General features: G+C 45.2%; 1 protein-coding gene across 1 annotated transcript; it reads left to right on the forward strand.

Annotated features, from left to right (window-relative positions):
- The first annotated feature begins 7501 nt into the window (after positions 1–7501).
- Positions 7502–19664, forward strand: LOC136953795 (neuronal acetylcholine receptor subunit alpha-3-like). The gene is made up of 7 exons (XM_067247213.1): positions 7502–7631; positions 15791–15930; positions 16109–16153; positions 16344–16453; positions 16635–17450; positions 17553–17886; positions 19539–19664. The coding sequence occupies exons 1-7, from the start codon at positions 7571–7573 to the stop codon at positions 19662–19664; spliced, it is 1632 nt and encodes a 543-aa protein (XP_067103314.1). The 5' UTR covers positions 7502–7570.
- The last annotated feature ends 800 nt before the right edge of the window (positions 19665–20464 follow it).

The raw sequence follows: 20464 nt of genomic DNA on the forward strand, positions 1-20464 counted from the left end.
TCTGGTTCAGTCTGTCTTGTTGACTGTGAGAAGCCTATGAGAACTGGGATGTGACATTCTACTCTGGCCTCATGTGCAGATACAGGACAGATATAGAGAACTGGAAATCCTTTCTGAACCACTCCGGAATCATTAGCTGAGTCCAAAGATCCGCACACGCAAACACACACTTAGACGCACACGGACACAACATGTACACACAAATACACACACACACATTCTCATGGACAAGTAGTCGCACACATGCAAAAAGCACCGATCCCTGATGATGAGGGCGATGGCTTAGCCTCCTCTGTGTCTCCCTGCCAACGACGCGCACGAACGTGTAACGCTTGCCTTCCGCAGGATGGGGCAGACAGGGATGGATTTGGACGGGAGCGCCGGAAGGAACTTGGTTTTGCTGTGGAGGCATTTTCCCCTCACGCCACAGCGCCTGGACAGGGCCCGCCACTGGCCACTCCCCGTTGACAGACTGTGAAAGCTATAACAACGAATCACTTCCGTCTGCCAAGTTGTGTCTATGTTTTCTGTGCATAATGGCAATTTTTTGGGGTGTGGGGAAGCAGGGGGGTAAAATAGTTTTGGAAATTCTGTAGTTTTTAACAACAATGACCAATGAGGCTGTTGTCACTCACTTTGCTTCTCTTAAAGATACAGTATGCTGGTTTATCCAAGAAGTGTCCCTGTACATAATGCAGTGAAACCAGCAGCGGTACAGTACATACAGTATTGTATACACATATCAGCTAGCATACCTGCAGGATTTAACTAGGTCTGTCTACACACTCACAGTCTTACCATACCGTATGAATATCGCTTTGTGTTTTCTGGAAATGTTATGGAATTCCAGACCAGATTTACTAAGCATTTAAACCAAGGCTTGCATCTTCTTTATTGAAATAAAGTTCAATTTAAACGTTTTAAGACTTTTTAGTTTTTACTACACATTTATGTCCTATCCATTTAATTCAATAGGAAAATAAGATGCAAGCTTTGCTTTTGGTGTGAATTCTTGGTCAGTTCTATCCTTCTGTGTCAACAATATCTGCTATTTTAACTTCTCATCACTGTCAAAATTCACTCTTACTGTTATTGTTAACAATGCCAAGGGAAAAGCTTATGATACAAATGTAAGTGTATTTTTTTCCTGTCTTTTGCTCTCTCAGTGGAAGGCCAGGGCTTTTGTGTCTTTCTATTGGCTATCCATGTCAGGTGACCTATTTTAGTTTTTTAAGTGGACAGGTATATTCCGGGACAAGCAAAGCAAAAAACTAAACAATAAAAACTAAATAAGTAATTTATGCTAATGCCATGCAAAAGGGATCAATAAAAATGAAAATGCAGACCCAAACTTGATGAAGTTCTGTTTGGTTTAACCCCATCCTCCCATACAGACATCATTAGTGTTTCAACGTGTACTTCAGTTTATTGCCTTCCGTGGGCCGCAAGCTACCAACTTTAAAAAAACATGGGGCCTGATCCATAAAGCAAGTTTACCAAATAAGACAGGCTTGTGTCTGGGAAAGTAACTGACAAAAGCCTGGCTTACTCAGTAAACTCTCTTTATGAAACAGGCCCCTGGTCTTCATTAAAATCGGCGGAGGAATACGAGCAATATGGCAATTTCTCTGAAACACAGATGACACACAGAGTTGAGCATATTTTCACAACAGTTGGTTCTGGAGGTTTCTGGAATGCGTGTGGCTGTAGGCGCTGTTTGTCTCTTATAAATAGTGTGGGACAAAATGTCAGTCGTCTGAGTAAGACTTCAGTAGAAAGCTCGGTCTCTGTCTCAGTAACACCCCACTTGCTGTTGACCTGGGATGGCAGAGGGGGAGATGGCGGTCCACTTAATTATGCACACACAAAAATACACGTGCACATGTAAAGTGCATTGATATCCTGTGCCTGCACATACACACACATCTGCATACTGGCACATGAGAAGCCTCACAAAGGTAATATCGGCCCAAAAGGTTGTATTCCTCCTGAGGGCTGATAAAAAGCTCATATACTTCACATTATACATTTAATATAACAAATATAGTACCATGCATGTACCATTGATGTAACACTGAATGTGGATGTTGTGACCTCCTTGTAGACTGGACATTATGGGGCCATGGAATCAGATCACACACATGAATAAAGATGGTGACATGAACATTGATTTGAGCAGGCTCAGGCAGATAAACAGTCTGTTTCATGGCCCCCAATATGCATATTGTTATGCTTCATAAATTATATGTCTGACTTCTGCATCAATTTCCATTATGGGAGTGGATGTGTGTGTGCATGAACAGTTGTGTGCAGTGAGGGAGCATGACAGAGTCAATATATCAATCACATATTTCTGTTTTTTAAATATCACGTGAAGGCTTATTCTAATATTCAATAAGCTATACCATTATAAGTTTTCTTCAACATTATGTAACCTTTTTTTAAGTGGATTATTTGTGTTTATTTGTTACTATTTATCTTCACTGTCATGTAGCATTCCTCTTTCATATTAAAATATATAAAACCATGTAGCATGTAGCATCAAAATTAGATTTAGCTCTTTAACCAACAGTTAATAGTACTAAATTTTTTTCCACCGAGGGGTGGTTTACACACGCACATATACGTGGTGATCAGGAAGCAAGACAGTAGAGATTGAGTTCCTGCAATGATAGAAACAAGGGATGGAGAGAGAGAAAAAGAAAGAGAGAGAGAGAAAGAGAGAGAAATTATGATATATTAAAGAGTCATAAAGCAAAGACTCAGATCAATATGCATCTCCTGTTTTCAGAAACGTGCACACCCTCAATTCGTTTTATTATACATCATATATTCTACCCTATTCTGTGCTTTTCAATTTATTACCCACATAATGTCTAAAAGATACGTCCCAGTTTGAGGCATCATGGCCGCCCCAGTGACACGGAAGCGCCTCCCAGTTGCACTCTCTCTCCTCAACAGGACATGCTGCAGGATTTATAACCCCCATTCCTGCTCTCCAGTCGATATTTATGAAGTACATTACTGCATGACTGCATGTGTAGCTGCTGAGCGACTGGGGCCAGAGGGCATCGATCTCTCCTTTTCTTCTTTCCTCCTCCTCACTTTCTCGCTCACTTCCTCTCTGTCTCTGTCTTTTTCTCTCTCTGTCTCTCTCTTTTTATATATCTCTCTGTCTGCTGACTTTTGTCATACTCTTGGACCCAGGCAGAGAGATGGTGAGAGTGATAGACACCTGGCATTAAAATGCTACCAACTTTTCACAGTCTGCCTTGTGGGGCTGTTGTGGGGCGGTGATAAACATCTGAAGGCTCCCACCTTCCCGACAGATCACATTTCAGCTACTGCCAACTAGTGGTCACATCCATTGTAGCAAGTTCCCCCTGCAGAAGTGAAAGAGGCCAAGATGAGGTTGACTGCTTCTGAAAGAGAGGAAGAAAGAGAGGGAGGAGGGTGTTAATTGTGAAGGAGGAGGGTTGAGCAAGAGAAACGCTATGTACGTCACAGTGGGAAAGAAAGAATAACAAAAAGAGAGAGAAGATGGCTGTTTAATTAGCAACGATGGCTTTAATCAGATAACAGTTACTTCAGCAGCGGGGGAGTTTAATTGGTTGCCATGGGCGACAGGCCTCAGCATGACCAAGCATAAGTGTACAGCAGCTTCATAAACAGAGCGAAGCTAGCTTAGCTAAGCTCGCTAATGTAAACACACTGTGGACTCTGGGTGTGGAAGACAGGGGGGTGGGGGGGTTCTGGGCTTGGGGTGGTGGAGTGCTGGGAGGGAATTGGCTGGAGGTTTTGGTGGGATGGGATGAATTGAGGCAAGCGTTGCAGGGCGAGGTTGGAGGGGAGGCTGGAGGGGAGGAGGGAGGGATGGAGTGGGGAGGAGAAGGAGGAAGAGAGGGTGAGAGGGGTCAAGCACATGTGCCGCTGTCATATCTCCACATTCCCTCTGAGTCAGCAAATTTTAGACACGCTCAAATGAGTGGTGAGTCTTCACTGACTTGACTGAAAGAACCAGAGAGCGAGAAGGAAAGAGAGGGGAAATGAACTGATTTAATGAACCTTATTTAGCAGATTAAATGTAAATTGCACTTGGGAAACAACAGTCATACTTTAAGGAGAAGGTCAATGCATGATCATGCTGTCTGTGTCCATGGCACTTTGGGGCAGAAGAATGCACCAGAGTGTTTCATGGGCAGCGCTGTGTTTCCTCCTGTAAAAGGAGAATACAGCCTGAAAATCTGCAACTATCAATGGTCAGTTCATATGCACACACACGCAAAATAAGCACACGCAAACACAAACAAATTTGTACATGAACATCCTCGCTCTCTTAGCACTGACTCTCTCTCACACACACATGCACACACACACTCGTAACACCATAACATCATTCAACAGCCTCCAAACCAGCCTACAGCATGCTCTTGGCTGTGTGGCTACATTTGTGTCTTGATCATGGTAAAGGCAAGATAATACAATGAGTATGTTTCTGCAGAGACAAAGGGCGAGAGTTCCCCTCCTCATCCTCCTCCTCTCATCTATCACCTTTTAATTACTGCATCCCTCCCCACTTTTCACTCTCTCCTTGTGTATACTGAAATGTCATTAAGAAAAGGATGGGGATATCCCAATCAGTTAGACAACACAGAGAGAGAGAAATAGAGAGAGGAATGAAAACGTGGTAAAGAGAGCATGAGTCAGGAAGTCAAAGCCATTTGGTTAGTGTGTGCTTCTGAGAGAAAGAGGGTGTGCGAGAGAGAGATTGGGAGAAAGATGTGTGTGTGTAGGGTTGACATGTGTGAGTGAAGATGTTCGTGTTCAAAACTGGGTAATGTAGATGCGCTTGCCCTTTTCCCTCCACGTCTCCGCCTACCCTCGGGGGTCCTCGCCGTTCTGTCCGAGCTGTCCGTGCGGATGCCTGCTGTTTTCAACAACCGCGCAGACTGGGAATGGCTGGATACACAGGAGGAGAGCAAAAGAGAGTGTGTGTGTGTGTGTGTTGGTTTGAGAGTGGGAGAGAGAGGACTGCGTTTTCCTCGTCCGCCGTAGCGTGGCGAAGCTGGCATGTCACATCCAGACCGCCAGACCCCTGACACCAGCAGAGCCACTGTGACACACCAGGACCTACACAGACCTGTCTCTCTCTCTCTCTCTCTCTCTCTCTCTCTCTCTCTCTCTCTCTCTCTCTCTCTCTCTCCCCTTCCCCTCTCTCTTTCGTCTCTTTACTTCCATCTCACAAAGCGGTCATCAGTCATCCCTTGTTCTGTCTCTCATCGGGTTGCTCGGAGCATCGAGCTGTTGTTTAACTGATGTGTAAGATGTGTAAGAGTAAACACAAGCTGTTCTCCTGTCTCAGAAAGACAAAGTCCACAGATTATGGCATGTGAGCATGCTACACACACACACACACACACACACACATACACACACACACATATAGATAGACACACATGCACACACATCAAAAACACACACAATCTGTTCATATCACTGCCACTGACAGTGAATCAGTGATGCGTTAATGACTGCTGATGCGTGAGCCTCTTTCTAGGGTTGATCAAGGAACATTAGTCCAAACTCTGTCTGCTCACCAGGAAACAGAGAGCAGCGGACATCAACATAGCAAACAGAGCTTTTGGCTCATCAATTCTGAAGAAACAGCTAATACATATTTCATGTTACGTAACAGGGTAGTGGACCTGTCTGTCCAAAACCTCTCTTATAGGCAGACAACCCTGAAATAGATTACTGTATATGCGTTTGGTTAGAGAGATAATAAAAGTGGATAGTTTACTGTAATGTCGGCTGGATCCTTAAACAGTACTGTGCTGTATCCTCTAAGCTCAAAAGACAGTGAAGGAAGAACAAATGAAAAGAGGGTGAACAATGGAGAAGCGTGTGCGGAAGTGAGGGGCTGAGAGGAGAGAAGTGTTTCGTATGGGACTGGAAAGAGGGGCAAGTGAGCATGAAAGAAGGTATAGATAGAGAGAGAAATAGAGAGAGCAGGAAAAGAGAGAGAAGTCAGAGTGCCCATGGGAGGATGCTCCTTGTGCTCAGAGTCTAGAGAACCTTCCGGAAATAGAAGCTCTGACACATTGAAGGAGACTCATCCAGACGTTTTTATCCGTTCCTTTTTTCCACTCTTTCTCTCACTTGTCCTGGAGGTGAAGTCTATTTTCAACCTTTTTTAACATTTGATGGTGGGCTGGGTGGTGATGTAAGGTCTGGGGGAGGTTGTCATCATGCTGTAGGTCTCCCCCCCATCCTCTAACCCTCCGGCACTCTCTATCTGTTTTCCCTGCTCACCCTCCTCTCTCTCTCTCTCTCTCTCTCTCTCTCTCTCTCTCTCTCTCACTCTCTGTCGGTCTCTACTGCCCCAGAATGAAACTTATGACCATAACCTTATCTGAACCTTATCAGCACTTACCTAAATTCTTGACAAAACTCCCCCCCACACACACATAAACACCATTTTATAATGACAGTGTGTGCTTGATTAATTGTGTGTTTATGTGTAAGTGTTTTTTGTGTGTTTGTATGTGTACATTCTTGATCTCAGGGTCAACGACCAGCCAGGAACACAGTACAACATGTATGGTAATCAGATAAGAGGAATGCATGCTGCTAGTGATACAAACCAGCTGTACATTGTCTCTGTGAGAACGCACACGCACACAGTCTCCAACTGCCACACCTCACACACAGCAACTAACATATTTATTCTATTTTGAAAACCCTTGCTAAAATGTCTTGCTGACAAGATCATCTGTGAAGAGGCCTGGGGTTTTCCTAATTCCTCACAGTTCAGTGTTGCACCACAGTCATTGGGATCACTTACTCTGGCAAGTTGTGAAGGTTAGTGTTGGGTCCTCCTAGTCCATTCCTTGAGTTCTAAATTAATATTTGGAGCAGGCTGATCATTGTTGAGCAAGCAAAATCAATTATCTGTCAAATAGGTCAATGACAGATCAGCAAGAAAAACGTATGTTTGTATGTGGGCACAGTGTGTGAGGGCATACATGTGTATTTGTGTACGCGTCGCCATCAGCTTGTGTATGGCTTTGTGTAGCGTACTACTAGAAAACACGCACATTTTGTTCTGTTTAAACATTCATTTTCTTGCCGTGCATGTGTGCGCATGTGGGGGTCTTGTGGTAAATGTACCTGGCTTAACCTGCTTAAGCCAAATTCTTGCCTATATATAAAAACATACCCAATTATTTTATCAAATACAACCAATATGTTTATTTTATAGCCCAATGCACAATTACGCAACAGACATATTCATTTGTGAGCATAATCAGCCATTGCATATAACACATTTGGGGTTTAGATTTTTTTAATTACTACCTTATGTAAAAACAGGGAGCGTGAGGTTGCGCCCGAGGGGGGGCGGGACAAGCAGAGCCTCTCCATGTCGGACTCGGAAAGCGCGCGCTGGCATCAACCTCTCCATGCTCGGCGCCCCGAAAATGTTTCACTGATTTCTCTTTCCCCTCTTGTCGTTTATTCCTCAACCAACTTGCTTCTGTACACAGAGTACTCCCCACGCGACGACGTATAGATGAGTCTCTTAGGGAAACTCACCGTCGCGCTCGTGCTGGTGGTCCTAGTTCCAGCGCAAGGTAAGACGATGTGTTTTGATTGGGGTTTTGGAGTTTGGGAGCGCGACGGTGTTGTTCAGTGTCGTATTTTTGTAATTTGTTCACGGGTAAAGACGGGCTTCAGATGCAGTTGATAAAAAAACACACAAATAAAGTAATAATTAAGGGTTATACATGTCAAAGAATGTTCGTAATATTTCGTTGTTTCCCTTTTACATCTTACATCCGTATTTAGGACGATGCCCATTTTCCGAAGGGGAGCTAGAACTTTACTCTAGCATGTCACCTTGAGGCTTGAGCTATGCGTAAAAGTAGTTTTTTCTTTTAAGTCATTGGACATTTGTTGGATTAAATATAAAACAACATGGCCTATAGGGTAAATTCGGCATTTAATATGGCATCACTTCATATGTTACGTTCGCACGCGGGGAATTTAACGGAACAGTCAAGTAGTGTTGCCCCGTAGGATGATCAGTCGTCTTCACATGCCTCCTTAATAAAGTCTAATGCGTCAGCCCTCGAGCCACCGGAGACTAGGCATCCGAGTAGCGCATCCACGCGCAATCAAACTCGTGTGGCATACGTTTCTCCCGCGCCTGTGTGTTCATTGATTCGTATATTGACAACGCTGCACACATTACTCACGTGTCACAAGATTACATATTTTCGTCTTTTAGGTCAGAGTATGCCTCAATGGGAAATTGATAAGCATCACGCATATAGTAATAACTTTGTGTGGAGCTTTTGCCATTGTTTGGAGAGGTCATCACTACACCTGTTCTTAACTTCGCGAGAATGCAAGCTCTGTGGGTTTGACCCAGACAGACTTACAGAAAACCAAATCACAGTGTCTCTATCTCGTTGCTGACCCTTACTGTGTTCAGGGCCAGGACCTAACCTGGTTCTATCCTGGTTCTAGCCTGTAACTAGCCTGGTTCTAGCATGTACCGAAACAAATTCTAGTCTGGATCTAGCCTGGTTGCACTCTGGTTCTTCTTCTTCAGATCCGATGGGGGCGTGCGTTCTTCCTGTTAGTCCCTCCGTCTCCTGGGCTTTTTAAGTCGTTCTGTTCCGCTGTGTTCTTGTTTGAGGAACACCCCCCGGGAGCTAGTGCTAAGTGCCTTATTGTCACACTGTCACCCGGGCTTGACAGTGACAGACCTCCCCATCTAACAGTGTGGTGGAGAAGGTCAGGGGAGAGATGTGTGTGAACACCAGGTCTGGGGTGGAGTGGTCTCTCGATCAGAAAGCTTCACTGCAGTGTCCTTGAACTGGTGTGATCTGGTTGTGAGACCAGTATGGCGTTTTTAGGACATGTTGCATTTTGTCGTTCTCTGATTATCCAGGTGGAGTTAAAGGAGATGACATCTTTATGTTGATATGTGTCTTCAGATTGGGTTTGGTGTCATGGCTGTTACTGCTGTAGATGGAACAGGGAATTTAGTAGAAATATTCGGCTAGTTATATTTTTTCAAACTAATTGCTGACCCTTCTTTGCACCTGTATAGTTTATAATACCCCCCCCCCCTCACCCTTCTACATTTGTCATTCTTTCCATCCTTCCCTCTGCTGGGTTTAATAGTCTGATTTCCTGCCCATCCTTCAGGTGTGTGTGGCCTGTATCTGGGCCTTGCAGTGTGTACCATCAGAGAAACACAGTAAAACACAACTGGGCTTCTTCCAACCCCTCCTCCCCCCGCATCCAGTAAGAGGGTATTACAGCAGGTATTGTCTCAGTCACACGTATCTGTGGTGATTTGTTCCAACTAAAACAGAATTTGCTGATCCGCCAATCCAGGGATTGAAAGGTATTTTTGGTGACAGTAGCCGGATAGAATAATTTTTAAGAAGAGGGAGTCGTCAGCGACACCACCCAGTCCCTGTCACACCAATGACAGCGCACCATTTTAAGTACAACCACCAAGTTTTTAAGTCTGTTCCAACTATCAGAGAATAAATCTAATCTCAGTCTGAAGGTATGGCCGTCTGTGGAGATCTGGTATTAGGTTATTTATTCCACAACCAAACTTAATCGGTGCTTTCAAACAACAGCACAAATAGTCTCACATTTAAGGTTAGGTCCAGTCACCTTAATGGCCATCATTCTTGAAGTGTAAATTTCAGCATTGCTTACTCGTTAGCAATCTGTGGTAAACATCTGGCCCATGTTTGACCATTCCTCAATACCGAGTTTCCAGGGTTCTAGATCTCTCACAGCATGAGCCCCTCTCCCTCCAGCCGTGGTGCTACAGTCTCCCAAGCCTGTCAGCCTTTCATGGTGTCCTTGTATGTGTGTGTGTGTGTAAGTAGCTTGAGGATCCTCTTAACACGATTGCCTCGCATAAACTTTGCTTATAGACACGCGCGTCTCAAACACACGGGCATGTGCACGGACGCTGTTGCACACACACACATTCGTCTTGCAAGAAACGGGACCCTCTCTATGCCCCCTATGGCTTATACCACCACCCCCCATCCCATGTCTCCCCAGAGACATCATAGTCTTCACCGCAGCCAACGTAGTGAGTCATAGCCAAGGATGGAGGGATGACAAAAAGAAGGAATACTTCACAGCAGATTGAGGTGCCGTTCTTGAGTATCCCCACTCTCTCCATCCTTCCACGTACCCTTCATTGTAAGAAGTCTCTGAGGTTTTATCTTCTTGCTTTACAGTAAATGTCGGGTTGTCGGTTGTATGTTAAGCCACTGTACATCTTAGTATAGCCCCTTCTGGCTTAAACTGCATCAATAATGTACTACCATTTCTCTCTCCATCCCTCTCCCCATCCGTCTTTCCATTTTTTCCTCTTACCTACATTTACATTTAGTCATTTAGCAGACGCTCTTATCCAGAGCGGCTTACAGTAAGTACTAGGGGTGCAACAATTCAACAAGCACACGGTTCGGTTCGTTTTTTTGGTTCACGGTTTCGGTTCGGTTTTGTTTAGCAAATTAGGGGGAAGAAAAAAACATTACAATTTCAGTGTTCTCTCTGTATTTTCGGTGTATTTTCTGTATATCCAGCGAAGTGGGAGGTCCCAAAGAGCAGAAGGGGGGTGGATCCGGCGACTCAAAACGGGGGTTGGAGTAAACCGAAAAAAACGAACACAAAAAAATACACTGCCTACATAGCTTCTCTGACTAAAAAAACGTGCTTGTACATCAGGGCAGTGTATATTTTAATTTCAGAACATGCACTGCATGGGTGTGAAACGTTAAAAATAAACACTGCAACAATCGTTTTTACAAGCAGCAATTATCCATCGGATTAAATTAACCAAAAACGCAGTGGATGAGACAAACAGTCCATCATGTGACCATGACCATGTAAACAGCACAGGCTACTTGAGGCACTTATTTGAAAAAGTTAAGCACATTTTGTTGTCTGTTGTCTGACATTTTTTCCGATGAGGGAAACGAGGCTAACAGCTAACGTTAGTCTATTCAACCAGCACAAGCGCAAGTGTCACTTGAAATGCAAACACAAGATTTTTGTGAAACTTCAATGGGGGATGAAGACCAACAAGACATATAACAACATTGAACACTACACAAACAGTAATTTATTTTTTTCATTTAGGCAAATCATTTTCCATAGTGACAAAGGTGATGTATCCAATAAAAAAGTTTCCGGAATAGCCCTGGTTAGAATACTTTACACGTGCCTGGCTTCGTATGATTTGCCTCTCCCCAGCAGTGTTGCCAACCTCAGTAAGGAAAGTAGTGGTGCTGCGCGAGGCTACAGTGAGACTGACCGCCTGTGAGTGCTTTGGGACGGCGGAGGAGCTCACGGCAGCACCCGCTGCTCATTGAGGACACTGCGATCCGTACTTTCGTGTCAGAGTCTCTAAAACACCATCAAGTCTCCAACAACATAAAAGTCGCCAGGCGGGTTTGGAAAGATCTCCAGATATAGCGAGAAAGTCGCTAAGTTGGCAACAATGCTCTGTTGGTGTTCGGTTGTTAAAAAAAAAAAAAAAAGGTTTTCTAGTAGATCCGAAAAACCGCGGTTACATGTAAAACCTAATCGTGGGTAATGTGTTGAACGGTTCTGTTTTTTCGGTTCTGTTTTGCACCCCTAGTAAGTACAGGGACATTCCCCCCGAGGCAAGTAGGGTGAAGTGCCTTGCCCAAGGACACAACATAATTTTGTATAGCCGGAATTGAACCGGTAACCTTCTGATTACTAGCCCGACTCCCTAATCGCTCAGCCACCTGACACCCACATCTTACCTCTATCTTACCTCTCTCTATCCCTCTTGCCATCCCTCTCCATTTTTTTACTTTTTCCTCATACTTTTTTGTATATATTTTTCTATCATTCTCCCATCCCCTTTTCACTTTCCTTCACACTTCTCCATCCCTTTCTCCATTTCTCCCTCGTATTACTCTCTATTTTAACATTTAGAAACAACTATCCACAGATATATCCTTTTGAAGTTGTTTCTTAAAATAATGAATAAAGATGCATTGATCGATCAAAAATTTATATTTATGTACCCATTTGTGGTTGGCACCAAACCAACTGTAAAAGTCACCTTGAAAGAGAGTTTTCCTATTATTTACATTACATCTTACATCAAATCTGTGATAGTCCAATTTAAATACACTCCTGGTTTGTGTCAGAGAAGTATATGGAATCGGTGAAAATCACAATATAGTTGTTCAGATATCAGCAGTATTTTCACATTGATGTAGCACTATAAAGTTGTTACATAGAAACTGATGATGTGTGTATTTTGTACATGGATGGAAATACTTTGAGTGAAGTGCTCCTTTAAAGGTGTTCGACATTTTAGAACATGAGTGAAGCATCACCAAATGCTGAATGATCTGAATGTTCCCTTCCCTGGACAGTCACCACTGAGCTGCTGCACCTTGATGTTCTCCCCCTCTGTCTGTCTGCCTGCTGCCTGCATGTGCACTCTGCATATGCCAGTCTCTATCTAGCTCACCATGATTTACCGCCTGCTTTCATCTGACGCAAATGGTGAAGTCTGGACCTTTCTGTGGAGTTTGGGGTCAGAGATTCTCTTGTGAAATCTGGAGTGTGTGTCATCTGTCTGGCTATGTGTGTATGTGTCTGCGTTTGAGTGTTTGTGGAGGGGGGTGAGTAGGATGGGATGGTTTTGGTGTGTGTATGAGGTTCACTTGCGGGGTTATTTGTGTCATGGGGAATAGCGTTTATTTTTGTTGGAGAGCAGCCATAAACTTTGGATAACCCTTGGTAACCAAATTACCTCCCAGATATGGACAGACGGCAGAAGGGGAGTCCATGTGAAACACACACACACACACACACACAATAAAGCCAGGCAACCGTAATTACGAAACGTGTCTCAAACAGCATGGACCCTGAAGAGAATAAACATGCTATCTCTCTCTCCTTGCTGTCTATCTCCCTCCATACTCATCTCTGCCACTCTTTGATGCCATCTCCCCCCCTCTCCCCTGCTCTGTCTTGCTATCCCCCCCCCCCCTCTCCTTCCTCCATCTCTCCCTTGCTGACACACACAGTCCTAGACCAATCAAGGCCTGGAAGCTTATTGTGGGACGTAATTAGTTCCCTAAGAGCGGGCCGACACATGTCCCCCGCCTCTTGGGCTGATCACGTCAAAACCATGCGTGATCAAAGGGCCCTCAGCTGCAGGGGCCACGATCCACGTGGCTCCGGGTGCCATTAGCAGGAAAGGAAAGCTCTCTGTTAGACTTCCTAATTCAAAATCAATGCTTACGTTGAGAGGACTAATGTGCGGTCGCTGGCTGTCTCGCTCCCTCTCAACGCCGTCTAAGAGGCGGCTTGTCAGTTTATCGGGACTTAGCGAGAAGGGGGATAAAGAGGAGTGGATTTGTTCATTGAAAAACAGAGCTTGGCACAAAGTCTTTGACTGTGTTCTTTGATATATAAAACAATCTCTTACTCTCTCATACACTCTCAGACTCGTATGGTAACAAATGTAGCTAATTACCAAACTTTACATTAACTTTTGTTTAAGTTGAAAAGGTAAAGGATTAAAAAGGGTAAAGGTCTTCATTATAGACCCTTCAAATGAGCATTAGGAAAGAGGAAAAGAAACAGGAATTCTGTATCGGCAGAGCTGAATACTTTCCTTCATTCCTCACTGAGAACAAAAGGTCCAATTAATTAACAGATTATAATTGCCCTCTTTTCCCTTAACCAATTAGGGAGGTTTAAACAAGGTTCTTGGAGCACAGCGAATCAGGGAGTGCCGCATGTTTTAAGGCAGGTAGCCGAGGCAGAAATTTACCCAGCAGGCCTCTGGAGAGAAGCTAGTTCATTAAATGCTAAGACTCTGCTCGCGCCACTAGACTGACCTCAAGAAAACTTCAGCAAAGTTTGGCTGTGATGTAACTCTAGAGCCCTTATGCAGAGAATGTTTCCTAACATCAAGATCACTCTCATGCTAGTTTGCGTTGAACATTTTGACCACTGACAGAAAAGGAACTTGAATACTCTCAGACTTCAAATCAAGTGTCCTTCAAATACTGTACATTTAAAATTCTTCAAGATCTGATCCAGGTCTAACAGATAGACTTAATCTGTTAAATCTTTTGCCTTCTCCTCCACAGTCTCCAATCTTCCATGTTAGTTGATGTAATCTTTTAAGATTTACATTTTGACCTGCTTCATGTTTTGTCAGATGGTGTGTGTGAGTGTCACACACACACACACACACACACACACACACACACACACACACACACACACACACACACACACACACACACACACACACACACACACACACACACACACACACACACAGGTCAGCGTGTGGTTGTTATGTAAAGTGTTCTTTTGGAGAATATGAGAGTCAGTGTCTGTGGAAGAATGGGATTGTGGGACGTTTTCTCACCAACCCCCGATGTTAAAGACCCACACAATTTAATGACCCTGAGAGCTGTGATTACACAGATACATTTGAAATATTTAGTTGTGTTTCAGATGGTTGATCATACTGACGCAGGCCTTTCTTTTGTTTAGAAGTTGATAGATGAATAACTGAGTACACGATGGGAGACACTTGGATGAAAGTGTCTGTGTCCTATTTGAAAGCATGTTTTATTTATTTGTCCCAAGAAAAACGTGTTTTTTTTTGGTCCTGTTTCGGCAGAGGCAGTAACAGCCTCTGTCCCTCAGTTCCACCATGCATGGTACCCCACACGTATGAGCAGGGTGCTGGTGGCTGTCCTCCGAGTACACTGGCTGGTTGACTTGATAGATAGACTGATTGACTGACTGCCCAACGGGGTTTGGAACGCCTGACAACGAACAGTAATCCTGACTGTCTGACTGAGTTCTAAAAAAAGGTGAGTCCTTAAAAGCTGTTAGCGAGGCGTGGGGGTCAGAGTTGGTGGATGTCCCATGCGAGGGAACATTTTCTGCTTGGGCGGGCGTGGTTTCAGTGCGTCGTGCCCAGCAACTCCACCACTCAAATGTTTTGGGGAATAAAATGACCTTCGCGTTGGTGCAGCTGCACTCAGCATTTACAATGGAAAGCCTCACACACATATAAACAGATAGGACACATTCTAATTCTGTTTCTGGATGAAATAGTCTGGGCCAGGGAGATTTGCTCAAAGTTTCCAGTTGCCTGCCCCCTTGTACATGTGCAGCTTAAACACGTGACTCACACCAGGTTTTGATCCTCCATAGCCCTCTCTCTGTCCCCTGCACAGCACTTTAGTTCTAACATTAATATAGACAGAGCGATGAAAGGATATGGGTTGAGTAGCACATTTACCAGATATACTTAGCAGGAGAACAGCAGTTAAAGATCGAAACTACAAGTGATAATGCCATCACTCTCTTTTATTCTCTCTCTCTCTCTCTCTCTCTCTCTCTCTCTCTCTCTCTCTCTCTCTCTCTCTCTCTCTCTCTCTCTCTCTCTCTCTCTCTCTCTCTCACACTCTCTCTCTCACACTCTCTCTCTCTCTCTCTCTCTCTCTCTCTCTCTCTCTCTCTCTCTCTCTCTCTCTCTCTCTCTCTCTCTCTCTCTCTCTCTCTCTCTCTCTCTCTCTCACTCTCCTCTCTCTCACACTCTCTCTCTCTCTCTCTCTCTCTCTCTCTCTCTCTCTCTCTCTCTCTCTCTCTCTCTCTCTCTCTCTCTCTCTCTCTCTCTCTCTCTCTCTCTCTCTCTCTCTCTCTCTCTCTCTAGATTGTTTTGCCTCCAAGGGGGAGGACAGGCTCTTTCGAAGGCTGTTCCGGAGGTACAACCAGTTCATCCGACCTGTGGAGAATGTTTCAGACCCTGTCACTGTGGAGTTTGAGGTTTCCATGTCCCAACTGGTCAAAGTGGTGAGGCTGCACAATCCAGTACAACTGTACAACAGGGCCGTGTACCAGTGGAGCGCATAATGATGACATTGTAGCAATGAATAGAAACATCACTTTATAACTTACTAAACAACCTTTTAGTAACAGTGATTTACTGTTCAACACCTGTTAAACCACATTCCTTCTTGTTTTTACCCAGGATGAGGTGAATCAGATTATGGAGACCAATCTATGGTTGACACATGTACGTTCACTTTACACACTTAATATGGAGAGTTTAGAAAACAGCAAAGTATATTATGGCTAGTATAGTCTCGCATCAAATAGTACTGTACATTAGATTCTAGCATAGGATAGTACATTATCAAAGATTAATCCTGCATGTAATGTCACTTCACAACTCCATGTATATCCTTGTTATTCAATCTCTGCAGATCTGGAATGATTATAAGCTGAAATGGGCTCCTATTGATTATGATGGCATAGAGTTTATACGGGTGCCTTCTAATAAAATCTGGAGACCGGACATAGTCCTCTACAACAAGTGAGCATCTCATGAATATTGGACATTCTGCTAATGCTCTTAAAGTGCATTGTAAAAAGGCAGTCGATCTTGGAGTCCAATTGTTTTAAGCAACCGTTGGAAATTTCTATTCTAATTGAAACAATTTAAAGCTGAATGCTACTGAATGTTAATCGCTAACTGCTACACTTCTCACTACCAGTGCTGTGGGTGACTTCCTGGTTGAAGACAAAACAAAGGCCCTGCTGAAGTTTGATGGCACCATCACCTGGGTCCCTCCGGCCATCTTTAAGTCCTCCTGCCCCATGGACATCACCTACTTCCCCTTTGACTATCAGAACTGCTCCATGAAGTTCGGTTCCTGGACTTATGACAAGGCCAAGATCGACCTAGTCCTTATTGGGTCCAAGGTCAACCTCAAAGACTTCTGGGAGAGCGGTGAGTGGGAGATCATTGACGCGCCGGGCTACAAACACGACATCAAGTACAACTGCTGTGAGGAGATCTACCCCGACATCACCTACTCCTTCTACATCCGGAGACTTCCTCTCTTCTACACCGTCAACCTCATCATCCCCTGCCTGCTCATCTCCTTCCTCACCGTGCTGGTCTTCTACCTGCCCTCCGACTGCGGGGAGAAGGTCACGCTCTGTATCTCCGTCCTCCTCTCCCTCACTGTATTCCTGCTGGTCATCACCGAGACCATCCCCTCCACCTCACTGGTCATCCCCCTCATCGGAGAGTACCTGCTCTTCACCATGATCTTCGTCACCCTCAGCATCGTCATCACCGTCTTCGTGCTCAACGTGCACTACCGCACCCCCATGACCCACACCATGCCGGACTGGGTGCGCTCCGTGTTCCTGGGGGTCCTACCCCGGGTCATGCTGATGAGGAGGCCCATCGACCAGGGTTGCTCCTCGGGGGCGAGCAGCGTGGGTGGGGGAGGAGATGGAGGAAGTCTGACCAGCACGGGGGTAGGGAGCTGTGGTGGAAGTGGAGCAGTGGGAGGAGGAGGAGGAGGGGGAGGGGGAGGAGGAGGAGGGGGAGGAGGAAGAGGAAGAGGAGGGGGAGGAGGAAGAGGAGGAGGAGCAGGAGTGAAGAAGAGGAAGAACAGTGTTGTTGTGTCTGGAGTCCAACTCCAGCCGGATGGCGGTGCGGTGGGGGGCGGGGCCCTGAACTGTGTGGAGTATGGGGAGATGAACAGAAAGGGGCCCTACCGGGGGAAGGAGGTGCCCATCCCTACACCTCCGCCCCTGCCTCCCGTAGCCCCTCCCACACCCGCCACAGTGCCCCCAGAGGCGGAGCTTCCCAAGCTGCCCCGGGCACTCACCACACCCCCGCCCATCAGCGCCGTGGTGGCGTTCTCTGTGGTGTCGCCCGAGATCAAGCAGGCCATCGAGAGTGTCAAGTACATCGCAGAGAACATGAGAACGCGCAACAAGGCCAAGGAGGTAAACACACTGTGTCTTCATGCACTTTCTAAACAGCGCTCTAATTTAAGTAGTCAATGTAAATGGGAGTCAGGTGGCTGAGCGGTGAGGGAATCGGGCTAGTAATCCCAAGGTTGCCAGTTCGATTCCCGGTCATGCCAACTGACGTTGTGTCCTTGGGCAAGGCACTTCACCCTGCTTGCCTCGGGGGAATGTCCCTGTATTCACTGTAAGTCGCTCTGGATAAGAGCGTCTGCTAAATGACTAAATGTAAATGTAAATATACAGTATGGCTTTTAATTATAATTTCTACTTGTTTTAAAGTCCTTCACAGAGATTCAGGTAGAAGTAGGTGGCCCAATTTTGAGTTGGTATAGAGTCCCTCAGTCATCCGTCTTAGTCCTAGCTCAGCACCTGGGAGCTGAGGATTTGGATTATATCCTCAAGTGAGACCTGCAGATATGAGGTGTTTCCAGATGCTGATATTACTCTGTGCTGTGGCTTGTGGTGGGATATGATAGAAACTGTTATTGGACGTCTGAGAAAATGGGATGGCCAATAGTGCTGTGCCAAGCACTCTTAAAACGCCACCGCTGAGACACACACAAGCATGCGCACACACACACACACGCATTGAGAACACGCTTGCACACACATACACACCCACGCAAACACCCACGCCCCCCTCCCCCACACACACATGACTGAACGTTATCTACTTCCCTGGTTTTTACCTGGTTTGATCTAAACTGCGGTAAAGCCTTTTCCAGGCGGGGCTATAACGGGCGTGTAAAGCTGTTTGTGAGCTTTAGCATTCTGGCCTCTCTTCCTGCAGCCTCCTGATACGTTTGTGGTTGGCCAGGCTTTTCTTAGTAAGGCCCCAGTGTTTAAATGATGCATACACAATGGCTATATCCCTCAGTAGACTGGAGCATTACTGAACCAGTGGAGCACATCTGACTGTCTGCTTCAGCTTTGCACACACACACACCTACAAAGGCGCACGCATACGCATGCATGCATGCATGCAAGCACACATGCAAAAGTACACATACGCAACTAACCTGACACATAGGCATGCAATCACGCACACACAGGCATACCACTCGCACATAAATACTCACACACACACCAGACCCTAAATCCCAGGCCAGGAGTGTAGGGATGCCATATTTCACCATCTTTTCTCTCCTTTACTCCCCCTCTTTGACATTCCATAACTTCCTTTAATCCCTCGTTCTCACTTATGCATGAGTATTTAGCACACTTCCGAGTTAAGACTATTTTACCATACTAGTGCGGTGGCAGCATATAATACTGTGACGGTTAGTGTATGATCTACTGGAGCTGGAAGTCTTGTGGCTTTTGCAGATGCCGTTAAGGAAAGGTCAATGATGTGTTTTCACAGAAGGTTTGTCAGTGAGGGAGGAAGAGACAGATATATGGATGTAGGGGCAGGATTGTTTTGCACATGCCCACGTCCTTCTCCTTTCTGGTTGTTTTGCTCTTCTTCTTTGGCCCTCAGCGACGCGCGAGGCCCTCCGCTCTCTCTAGTTGTCGCTCTTTTTTTTCCCTTCCTGTTCTCGCTCACGATTTCTATCCTTCCCTCTCTGGCTCTTTATCTCGCTCCTGCTCTCTCTCTCTTTCTCTCTTCCATCACCTTCCTTTCTTAGGTGGAGGATGACTGGAAGTACGTCGCCATGGTGATCGACAGGATCTTCCTGTGGGTCTTTGTGACAGTCTGTGTGCTGGGTACTGTGGGACTGTTCCTCCAGCCTCTCATCAGCTTCTTCACATGAACGCCACTGGACTCCTCCTCTCCTCCCTCCTTCCCTTTGTGTCTTTTATTGGGTTTCTTTACATGAACTACTGGACTTCTACGTACATATTTCTCTCTGTCTCTCCCCCCCCCCCTCTCTGTCAGTCTTCTGTCTCCCATCTCCCTGTTGTCCTTTCCTGTGTATTCCTGTATGTTTGCTGGTCTGTTCAAAGACCCCCCTTCCCTGGTGAAGAATGCCAGCCTCGACCGGAGGCTCTGTGCTGCTCCGAGCTCTGTGACCGAGGCCGTGTAGATAACTGAACCGTGATGGTGTAACGTACATGTCATGTTGTAACTGTCGCAAACAATCTGTTTATTATGCCTACCGTTTGTCAGACAACAGCGACACTGTGTTAGGCTGTTTATACCTAAAAACCAATCAATGATGCATGTTGGCTGTATAGGCATATTATGTGTACTATACAGACATAGTTGTAGGATGTTCTTATCAATCTCTTTCTCTCATACACATAGTATGAAAGTACACATCTCACACACTACCTGCTCTCTGTTCATCTGTACTAAATGTAAAGATACACTTGAACTGCACCATTTGATTAAACTTGTAAACTGACTTTACATGCCTAAAGTCTGTGGAGCTTGTATCTAAAGAGGGAAAGTAGTAATGTTTCTGGTGTGATTGTATCTCTTTTAGTTCTGAGTAGTGTGTGTGTGTGTGTGTTAGAGAGACAAATACTGTGTCCCATAGGCAGATGCATACATTATATATAATGAGTGCTTGTTTGTAAGCTGATTCCAATATTCAATAAGATTCCAACA

Source organism: Osmerus mordax, chromosome 12, assembly GCF_038355195.1.
Source record: "Osmerus mordax isolate fOsmMor3 chromosome 12, fOsmMor3.pri, whole genome shotgun sequence".
Classification (NCBI taxonomy): domain Eukaryota; kingdom Metazoa; phylum Chordata; class Actinopteri; order Osmeriformes; family Osmeridae; genus Osmerus; species Osmerus mordax.

Excerpts from the sequence above, each read along its gene's own strand:
- LOC136953795 (XM_067247213.1), top strand. The coding sequence starts at position 7,571 with ATGAGTCTCTTAGGGAAACTCACCGTCGCGCTCGTGCTGGTGGTCCTA. Across the intron at positions 7,632-15,790 it reads GGTCCTAGTTCCAGCGCAAG|ATTGTTTTGCCTCCAAGGGG; the intron begins GTAAGACGATGT and ends CTCTCTCTCTAG. Across the intron at positions 17,887-19,538 it reads CGCGCAACAAGGCCAAGGAG|GTGGAGGATGACTGGAAGTA; the intron begins GTAAACACACTG and ends TTCCTTTCTTAG.